The 11,225-nt window shown below is 41.9% G+C and overlaps 1 protein-coding gene across 1 annotated transcript; it reads left to right on the top strand.

Annotated features, from left to right (window-relative positions):
- The first annotated feature begins 15 nt into the window (after positions 1–15).
- Positions 16–8,678, top strand: stradb (STE20 related adaptor beta). Its single transcript, XM_080879018.1, is given in 14 exon segments — positions 16–228; positions 614–706; positions 866–932; positions 1,537–1,617; positions 4,369–4,471; positions 4,563–4,684; positions 4,777–4,885; positions 5,038–5,161; positions 5,282–5,453; positions 6,594–6,698; positions 6,790–7,046; positions 7,161–7,203; positions 7,336–7,422; positions 7,424–8,678. Coding segments are annotated over 12 exon segments (1,317 nt in total). The 5' UTR covers positions 16–228; positions 614–706; positions 866–920; the 3' UTR covers positions 7,526–8,678.
- The last annotated feature ends 2,547 nt before the right edge of the window (positions 8,679–11,225 follow it).

Genomic DNA, 11,225 nt, shown 5'->3' with positions numbered 1-11,225 from the left:
TTATTCAGCGTCAGCAGTCTGTGTCAAATTAAAAGTCCTCTCAAAACATTTTCGCTGTGGCTTATTTTGCGGTTTGTCATTGACAGTAAAACTCGTTACTTTTCCCATAAAGTTATACAAAATGAAGGAGCGGTGTGAGCTGTAAACGCTAAGTCTTTCAGCATAGCGGGGTGTCCTTGGTGTTTTTGCTTTGTTTATGTGAAAGCGCGGAGCTGCTGTGGGGTGAAGGTAAGCTGCTCCGTTTCTTTTCTCATATAACTGCCAGGTTTTACTTTAATGCTCAACCAGCCAAATATATATATTGTATGAATGTTCTTCGCTACCAAAACAAAAGCTCCCATAAATGTCCTGATATTTAATAATTTAATATTTAATCCGTGCAACAACTAATTATCTAGCTAAAATGTGACAGTTAGCTTAACATGCATATTAATTAATGGACGACAATAGAATAATAATCATCCACTGCTTTTACTGAAATGGCTGCAGTGAATGTAACCTTGAAGTGGGGATGAGTTTGATTGCGAAATATGACATGAGGACGACCTTTAAAAAAGAAAGAAAGAAAGAACTATAAACAAAGACGTTAATAACAGAGCACTCTGTTTTCCAGGATCACCCCCAGCCCTCAGTTTTCCCCAAAGCTAAAACAGCGACTCTCCTGAACGGGGACACTCTTTCCATTTCCATCAGCTGATGCAGCCAGGTAAGCTGCAGCCTGGATGGATGAATGGCCGAGGCTGGATGTAATGCTGCTGCTGGCTGCTTTCTAGTCTAGTGGAGGTGTGGGGTGGTGGGGGGGAGATTCTCGGTGTGTCTCACATTACATTGCTGCTCTCTCTCCATCGCGATCGGTCTCCTGCAGCCTGCGAGCGGATGAATGCCCGAGTCTGTGGTTTTGCCATCGCCAAAAGGACTCCATGTCTTTCTTGGTAAGAATATCGCTCCGCATGTGGTTTTGCTTGGTTGATGCCCTCTGGTGTAGCTGAATGGGTACCTTGTTACTTGTATAGTCACGAATCAGTTGTCTCAAGCCGGTGCTGGGACATTCTGAGTTCAATCAGTCTAATGTATAGACATTCAGAAATGCATTTGGCATCAGCCGATTTCAAATCAGTTTTTTGTTAGTTTGTGAGTAACACGAGCAGTCAGCCTGTTATTATACATGTAAATCTGAGAAGGTTAGATATTAATACTGGCTACCTGTGCACATCCCTCACATCTAAATGGTGCATCTGATTATGTATGCAGCTCTTCTCTCACTCTTTTGGGACACATAAGCTGCCTCTTTGCTGCCTGTTACCATCACTCTAACTCTCTTTCTCCATTCACCATTTACGATAAAAGCCCCGGTGAGAGTGCCTCCATGGCCTCTACTTCCCCTGTGCTTGCTTCTCTGCCTCATTTCACTCTGACCCTATCCAATCCCCCGTGCTGCCTGGCAGCACATCACCCTACACTTTCCACCCCCCTCCTCCTCCTCCTCTTCCTTTAGAGCATGTCTCACATGTGCTCCTCCTCCCCCTCCTTCACTAGGACTGTTCCTGCATCTCCCACGCTCAGGTCCAGCCCATGGACATAGAGGAGCGCTATGAGGACATCAGCCACCAGTTCCTGGTCAGTAGCCAAGACTCTGTCAGCATGGAGACAGGCGTCACACTGATGCTCTTTCATCGTATTATCATTTGTCACCTGTCTGGAGCTGCTTATTACTTACTCAGTCTTGTTAAAGACAGTTTTAAAAGAGAATGAAATCATTTTAAAGATGACCTATTAATAATAATAATAATGGATACTTTATTGATCCCCATGGGGAAATTACTTGTTTTTCTCTGCATTTGACCCATTCACTCAGTGAAGCAGTGGGCAGCCCACTAAGCAGGCACCCGGGGAGCAGTGTGTAGGGACGGTACCTTGCTCAGGGGTACCTCAGGGTAGCCGTTAAGTGGATTCGAACCGCCGACCTTCCAATCATGGGGCGACCACTTTACCTACTGAGCTATCCCTGCCCCACTTATTATGACCTATCATTTTTTTCTCTTTGAAGTTTGAAATTAAAATGAAAGATTAGATTAGAAAAATTAGGTCTCAATGTAATTATCGTTGTAGAACATATATATATATATATATATATATATAAAACAGGTTGCTTTAGGACTACATTAATATGTTTAGACTGACTAGACCTGCAGAACGGTACAAGTGTGCAGTACAAGTCCCTACACCACATTATACAACACTTCAAATATTTGTATACCAAGCTAGTAATTATGCCAATTATAACAGCCTAAATTTACATATGATTGACTTAAATTTTTATTCAGCATTTACAGCAGTCTGAAGATTTGTGCCTCCTAGACGGCCAAAAATACACTGATAAGTGTGCATGCACTCACCACATTATTAGAAACTTCATTAGACCGTATTTAATGTGGTCATTCATTGGTGAATCAATATGTAGCTTAATAGGTTCCCTTTAATTCTAATAATAATACCTGAGGCTCCAATAAATTAGCATCCTACGATTCCCATGATGCAACTTTTTTTTCTTACATTTTGAATGCTCTGCTATATTATACCCTCAGGTTTTGGGGCGTTACTATGACATCATCAGACTTTACTCCAAAGCTCCTTCCCCACCCCTTCACCAAAAACATTAAAATTTTCCAGTCTAGATGCTTTCTTCTATATTGAGTACTTTATATTTAATATATACATTATTAGCAACTTAATAATAATTATGAATGTACAGCTAATGTGTGATATCACTTCCTCTTGCTGATGCAGAGTAAATCCTGGGGTGGAGTGTGTATCCCTGAAATCCGTCCAAGACATACACAAGTGTCTCTGTGAAACAGACATCCCCAGAAAGCCTCTGCATCACTAATACTCCCAAGCATCCTCCCCTCACTCCCTCCCCTTTGTTCCTCTCTGTGTTACAGCGCCACCTGCTGGCAGCCACCTCACACAGTGTGGAGCAAAATAGAAACCCAATGTCACTGTGACACTTCATCTCCTTTGAGGTTGTAGCTGGAGAAGATTGTAGGGTTAAGTGGCAGCTGGTGGCTCAACAAATGGAGGAGGACAGGAGGAAATCCTGCCCATTGGTATTATTTTACATTAGCTGCTTGCTTCCAGTTTGTGAACACAACTGGAACAATTTCAGTGCAGTCAGTACAGAAATTAGTGGGAAAATGTTCAGTGAACACATCGGTGCTGTGTTCACGGTAAACATATTTGAGACTCGTCAAATATGTAAATGAATGTTTCCTTCTGCTCTGGGCTCGACTGCATTCCTTTTAAAACCTTACAGATATTTAGTTGTATGCAAAGATGGGATTGCTTGAATCAGGCAATCGTTGCATTTAATTTACATTTAAATGAAATAATTAGGAAAAAGTGAAAATAACAGAATAATGATGATTCTTTTTTGCAGAAGAGATGCTTTCAAATATTACAAAGTAATGAATGTTGTAAATTGTGAAGACTGACTTTGATTTGCTCTATTTTTTCAAAGCAATTGTTGCATTTTTTACTATACAACATGTACTTGATGTCTTTAGCTGTGGTGTTCCAGGATAAACCATTGTTCCGTCCCTGCTGACCTCATACACTTCTGTTGTTATTCAGAGACTTTACACCCTCGGGCCTTATTTATCTTCTCTCGCATAGCTGTTTAGGCATGCTAGTATCAACAAAGGTAGATTTTATTCAGTGCTTAAACTCTGATGTCATCTGAAACAGAACAGACATACTTCCAGGGATTCCTCTCTTTAGTATTTTAGTCTGCTGTTTTTTGTATATTGATGGACTATCACAGTGATTTAAATACCTTAGATATGAAGAGACACTCAAAGTCAGACTCTTCAGGATAAAATGGTTTGGTCAAAAAGCTTTTTAGTCTTTCCATCAGGCTTGTTCCACATTTCAGCACCAACACTGCTTCATAAGCACCAGAGAACAGGATACAGTCTGTGTCGATTACATGTCCGTAAGGTTAATAAGACTCGCAAGTTTATAAAATCTTCAACAAACTAATTTTGTTAGCAACATATACACATTTGTGCTTATAAACACTAATGATTTATTTGGGGAATTTGTGTATTGCATGACTTTTCTTAACCTCTTAAATACATAGTGGCACCTCTGCACTATTTGAAAAGCCATTTGCCAAAAAAAACCTTAGACTTTGCACGAGTTATGACAGAAACAGCATATAGTGTTGAGAGTGAGGAGCCAAATATGAAGACAGTCAGGACTGATGAAGGTCGCAGATGATTTCCTGTACATTTTAATCTGTGTATGCTCTCTCCTGAATCATGTTTGTTTTCTGTTCTGCTGGCCTTGTTTGTGTGTACGTCTCTGCAGAGCTGTGACGGTTCTGAGTACACTCTGCAGGGCCCAGCGGGTGGCGATGACATCACAGGGTTGTCGGCCGAGCCGGCCCACTACCAGCTACTGTCAGAGCTGGGTAAGGACACACATCCAAGCATAAAAATGAGTTAAAGATCTTTAAAAAAATTGCAGTGCAATTCACTTCATGCCAACTCACCGTGTCACAGGACGGGGCTTCAATAATCTGAGCCAGGTGAACATGGCTCGCCACATCCCTACTGGCCAGCTGGTGGCCGTCAAACAGACCAACCTGGACGAGTGCACCGAGGAGGAGCTTCTGCAGCTCATGGTGATTGCAGCCCTACATGCTGTCATGTATTTGAGATATACGCGGTTGTACACGTGTCTTTATCCACTGGATATTTCTATATTAAATCCCAGAATGAGGTACTGCTGTCCCGTCTCTTCCGTCACCCCAACCTGCTGACTTCTCGCCTGGTTTTCAGCTCCTGCTGCCAGCTGTGGGTCCTGACACCGCTCATGGCCTACGGTCAGCCACAACCACACATCCACAGCTTTTTATCCTAATGTAGAAGCTTTCATGGCTTTTTTTATTTTTCCTGTGCTGTGATTTTTATAATTCTAGCACTAGCTCCATAATTAGCTGTTCGACTGGTCTCTTCCCTCTGCTTTGCTGTGCAGGTTCTGCAGATACTTTACTGAGGACATATTTCCCAGATGGAATGAGTGAATCCTTGATAGCGTACCTGCTGTACGGTGTGCTCAAAGCATTGGAATACCTGCACCGGATGGGCTACATTCACCGGTCAGTGGAATGTACAAGACACTATAAAGCTAAACTATAAGACAACATATGTGTTAGAAGGGGAAGAGTATTTGTATCTTTTGTAATGTGTATTTTTTACACCTGTATCTGTCCTCTCAGAGGGGTGAAGGCCAGTCATATCTTGCTGTCAGGGGAGGGGCGTGTTTACCTCTCAGGGCTCCACAGTGTTTACAGTATGATGCGTGAGGGCAAGAGGATGAGGACCGTGTTCGACATGCCCCACCACAGCCCGGCACTGCTGCCCTGGCTCAGCCCTGAACTACTGCGACAGGTCGGTGTCATGCTTCCCCTTCAAAGTGAATTCTGCACATCCCCAGCTCCCCAGATTTTTGCTCTGCCATACCTTGCATGATTCATACTTTAAAATAATTCAATAGTCAGTGAGACTATCTCATGTCTCTATGTTGGTGTTGTTAAACGTTGCATCTGACCAATACGATTGTATGGAGCCTTTGTTTATAGAAAATTCTCTTCTGGAACAAATGATTTCTGGTGTTTTCTTTATTAGTTTATACAATATGATACAAATATTATCAAGTTAGGTTCCTGTTAGCCAAATTTAGGTTATTCATGTAGGTTTGCTAATGATGGCTTTTCAATTCAGTTCAATTTTATTTATACAGTGCCAACTTACAACAACAGTCACCTCAGGGCGCTTTATATTGTAAGGTAGACCCTACAATAATACATAGAGAGAAAAACCGATCATATGACCCCCTATGAGCAAGCACTTTGGCGACAGTGGGAAGGAAAAACTTTTAACAGGAAGAAACCTCCAGCAGAACCAGGCTCAGGGAGGGGCGGGGCCATCTGCCACGAGCGGTTGGGTTTTTAATAGCATTAGCTAACTTCTTGGCTAATCCTAACTGAATAGTCAGACAACATGATTGGTCAGTTAAAATGACCAATGATGATGCAGAAACAACACCAACACAAGGATATCAGATCTTACTAGTGCAGCACTTTGGGAAGACTGTAAACATATGTTTTATTAGCTAAAATTTGCAGATGTTCCCTAGGACAGGTGAGCATGCCACTTCATCAGTGAGTTCCTCGCTTGTTTTCTAAACACCAAGATAGTCCAGTGGTCAAAGTCAAAGTGGCTACATATAAAGTCCCCACAACAATAGCCAAACAAACGTGTATGTGTGTGTAAGAGGGCTCCTCACCCTACACACATGCTCTTTTTTTTAATTCCATCTCCATTTAAGCCGAGTTTTGTTCTATTGGCTGATCAGTAGGATGGTTGAAGGTTCTGTGCTAGATGACAGTATTTAGAGGACCAAATACTGGATCAAAAACATCATCAAAAATTATGTTTGTTTGTTTTTTCTTTCGCTTTTGTTTTGTTTGTTTTTTTAACTAAAATTTAGCCTGTTATACGTCTCCTCTTTGGTGTTGTCCTCAGTAGGACCTGCACGGTTATGGAGTCAAGTCAGACATCTACAGTTTGGGCATTGTGGCCTGTGAGCTAGTCAGCGGCAGGGTGCCTTTCCAGGACATGCCACCCACTCAGGTAATCAGCTATACCCAAACTGCTCTAGAAGAATGTGTAGCTACACATCGTTGTCTATAGTTTGTGTCAGTGTGTGAATCTTGCCACTCAGATGCTGCTTCAGAAGCTGCGCGGTTCCCACTGCTGCCTGCTGGACGTGGCTCCCTTCCCGCTTGGAGAGCTGGGGGGTTTGAAGGTGTCGCGCTCTGGGGTGGACTCCGGCATTGGGGAGAGTGTGGCCACGGGGAGCCTGACGCACAGCACCACTGCTCCTCCCACGGACCGACCTCAAAGCCCCGGACCCAAAAACCACTCTGCCACCCTCCACAACCTGGTCCAGCTGTGTCTGCAGCAGCAGCCTGAGCGCAGGTGATTTCAGTGAATCAGCAGTCAGATGGAATTAAAAAGAAATACAACCACATTCACCTACAGCACAGACACACAGACTTTAATGCTGGTGTTGGTTCTGTTTGTCTTCCAAAGGCCATCAGCATCTGAGCTGCTGACCCACGCCTTCTTCAAGCAGGTGGGTTCCTTCAGTCGGACGTCTTCTTTGAAGGCAAAACTCCAAAAACAGAACAAAGGCAATAAATTTAAAAGAGTAGGCTTTTATTTTGAAAACTTGATGTTTGAGCAGGGACTTTCTGTTCTGTTACAGGTGAAGAGGCACACCAGTGACTCCTTCCTCAGTCTCATGTACCCAGCAGTGCCCCTCGCCAGTCCTGAGGACCCTCCAGTATCCAGCCCCCCCACCCCTTCCTGTCACACTCCAGCGTCAGCCACCGCCGACTCCACTGAGGCCGTTTGGGATTTCTCCTAACTGCAGCATCTACACTTCCATTGACTAGCAAGCCAAACACAAGACAATCAAAGAAAAGCAATGAGGCCAAATTCTACTGTGCTTTTAATTTTTATTATTAACCCAACTCTCTGAGCCTTTTTAAATTGTTTTTGTAGCTTTTTTTTATGCTTTTTGAAGGCAACTTTTTGGGTCACAGAGTGGTGAGGCAATTGTGAAAGTGCTGGAACAAAGAAGCTGCTCTGATTTTATAGTAACGATAATAATGGGCCGTCAGCGAGCGAAAGGAATAAGAAAAAAACAAGTTGCTTGCTAATAATCACGCACTTCCTCTGAGATAAAAGCCCCCCCTGTTAACAGTTGTGCATATGTTTGTGAGCATTTTGTTGTTTTTAAAATGTTATATCCATGTTTGCATTTTTTCTTTCAGGTGGGTGACTCTGGTACAACCAAGAAGTTATTTCTTAATAGTAACCACTTTTTGTAAGATATCATGTTTGTGTTGAATTTTCTTTAAAGTGGACCTATTATGCTCTTTTACAGCTCCATAGAGTTCCACTGCATGATTCACAGTTCAAAGTCTCCCTTATTTGTCTCATCCTGGGCTTTTGTGCTACTCCTCTGTTCATGTTGTGTCTACAATTGACCATTTCCATTCTACTTAAGCCTATTTTGTTCTGACTGGCTGCCCTTCGTTAACTCCTCTGTGTTCACAACCTGGGATGACGGTATTACTTTAACATGATACAAATCCAAGAATAGAAAAAAACAAAATAGGTCCACTTTAAGGCACTGTGTTTTTAGACTGTGAATAGTGAAAGGTACACTACGTGAGATTTAAACATATGTGCATATATATTCATCTGTGTTAGAAATGTTCAAGTTTTCTTCAGTGACAAAGTAAGGCAGTAGAAGTTGCCTTTATACTCATGCAAACAGAAACTGCTGATATCTAATCCGGCAAGCTTTTAACGGTTGTTTTGCCAAAGCGTAAAAAATACTGTACAGCCAAAAAAAGATTAGTCTGCATACCAGTTAGCTTGCCTGCAGCGAGCTAGTTTGTTTCATGGCAACTCTTTATTAAATGTTTTGTTGACACCAAATTTTAAGAAAAGTTCTTAAATTGAGGCCTTGGTTATTCCCTATATATATATATATATATATATATATATATATATATATATATATATATATATATATATATATATATATATATGTGTGTATATGTATTTTTTTTTATATTCAAAAATTAAACTCTTTGGTTTTACCACAGGTTACATTGTTTAAAGAGCAGAACAACAAAACAACACATCCACAATCAGCTGTGTAAATACATTCCTGCTGTAGGCTTGAACATATATGCACATAGAGTTCCTGTATAGTATCCTTAAAACCTGTCATAAATCGGGAGGGGAAGGGGGGGGGGGGGGGGGGGGGGGAGACTGTGCTATGAACAATAGAATACATGAGCAATAGAATATATCTAGTGTTCCATGTAGTAGTTAGAAACCACAGGTAGAAATAGAAAAACAAAGTTTCCTGTCCCAATCATGGAAAGAAGATTTCTACTGTGCTCTATGACCACTTCTCCAATAATGCCTTTCTGTTTTACTGAACCGTGCATTTAGAATACAGTGATCTCTCTGTAACTGTGATTAAGTGTACTGTGTATGAAAACTGTGACTTACAGTACATATCAAATATGGTAGCTGTATGAGCCTTATATATACATGTGTTATAAAATGATACCGAATGTTTTGCCAACTTGTGGTCATAAATCTTTTTGCAGTTTTTGTCTTTTGGTGGTGTGATGGTTGGCACTGTTGCCTCACAGCAACAAGGTCCCAGGTGGGTCAAACCTACCAGCTGCGGCCTTTCTGTGTGGAGTCTGCATGTTCTCCCTGTGCCTGCATGGCTTTCTTTTAGTACTCCAGCTTCTTTCCACAGTCCAAAGACATGCATCTTAGGTTAAGTGGTGATTATAAAATATGTTATGTGTATGTTAGGTAGATAAAGTGCTTTAAGTCATAGAATAAAGCACTGTATGAATGTATGGTGAATGCGACACTCTGAATGTGAGTACGCTGCATTACGTTGTGAGAGACATATTTAATACTAACAAATAAATTTAGATGGTTATTTTTCAAACTTCAAGAAAATTGAGTAGCAAAGTGGTCTGTTATTATATGCAATGCTCTCTCAAAGTTAGGTAGGTACTAGAGGGAACTCCAACAGGTCTCATAGATGTTCTGCTGATCATCTTGGAGGGACGCTTGGCAAGTGTGAGGAGAAAGGACTCCCTTTTAACAGGAAGAGACTCCCAGCAATGCACAAGCTACAGAAGTCTGTGGAGGTTCTCAGTCATCCAGGTCATCGTAGTCAAAGGAGCTTGCAAAGAAAAGCGTCTGGACTTCTTTAAGTTACTTGAAGACGTTTCACCTCTCATCCGAGAAGCTTCTTCAGTTCTAAGGTCAAATGGTGGAGAGTCCCAGATATAAACCTAGTGGGAGTATCCCCCCTGCTACAGAAGTAAGAAGCAAACGCAAAGCAGGAGATGAAGCATGGCTGAATATGTTTCCAAACCAACTTCATTCTAAGCCAAAGACTAGAAAATATGGTGAAGCATATCTTCCCTTTGGCTTCACCTGCACACAAGTGCCAAGGTAGGTCTCCCCTGCAGAATTGGTTTTCCCTTCATCGGGAGAAGCACTGGGCTGTTCAAATCACGGACAAACAGTATCCCACATTCTTGATTTTTAGTTCACAAACACTTGTTGTAATGACTAACTACTCCTGACATATCAGGCTGATCCTGCCACGATTTGTTCCCTCGCTTCAAATCAGGGACAAACAGTATCCCACAGTTGTTTGTTTTTAAACCCATCTTGCACAGAGAGGCATTTTTTGAAAAATGTATTATAGCAATGTTGAATATTATTACACAGGAAAAAAAACAACTACGCTTAAAATAATTACACCGTGACGCCTCTGCCTTTCTAAATGGAGGGACAGTAACTGCGTGTGTATATGTAAGTGTGTAAAACCTGCAGATAGTCAGATTAACAGTAACAGTATTTCGTCTCTATCTGCCATTCTGCAATTCATCTCATGTAAACAATAACGTGGCGCACAGCGTGACGTGAAAAAAGGCACATACCTTTGGTGACCAACTCTGTATTCCTCGTCCACGTGGAGTTTTAAAAAAAAATCTCCGTTTTCGGTGATTGGAAACGCCGTTTACGTGTGGACGAAACAGCTGCGTTTTCAAAAATACCCGTGTAGGTGTGGACGTAGCGTAAAAGAGTTAGTAGTTTACTTTCTTACTACCTGTAATTTATTGCAGATTACTTGTATTTGCTTAATTGTTTGCTAAATGTTTAAGTTGTGAAATAAACCGCAATGGAGCAAAATATGGGTGTGTGTGGTTGGAGGATGTGTTTGTGCGTGTGCGTGCGCGCGCGCGCGGGAGGGGGGGGGGGGGGGGCGCGAACATTTTTATTGTAAAACAAAGGGGGGCCTAGCAAAAAAAGTTTGGGAACCACTGTATTAAGCAAATCTGTCCACAGGATCCATTTTTCCATTCCAACCTCTCCACCACCACGGGCAAGCACAAAGGGCTGTCAAAGGATGTCAAGGCCGAGATTGTAGTTCTCCACAAGGCTGGAATGGGCTACAAGACCATCAGCAAGAAGCTTGGTGGGAAGATGATCAGTGGTCAGACAAAACCAAAATGCTTGGAGGAAGCAAAA

Source organism: Rhamphochromis sp. 'chilingali', assembly GCF_963969265.1.
Source record: "Rhamphochromis sp. 'chilingali' genome assembly, chromosome: 3".
NCBI classification, from domain to species: Eukaryota; Metazoa; Chordata; class Actinopteri; order Cichliformes; family Cichlidae; genus Rhamphochromis; species Rhamphochromis sp. 'chilingali'.
The sequence above is the reverse complement of the archived record's forward strand: the minus strand, read 5'-3'. Positions and strand labels throughout refer to the sequence as shown.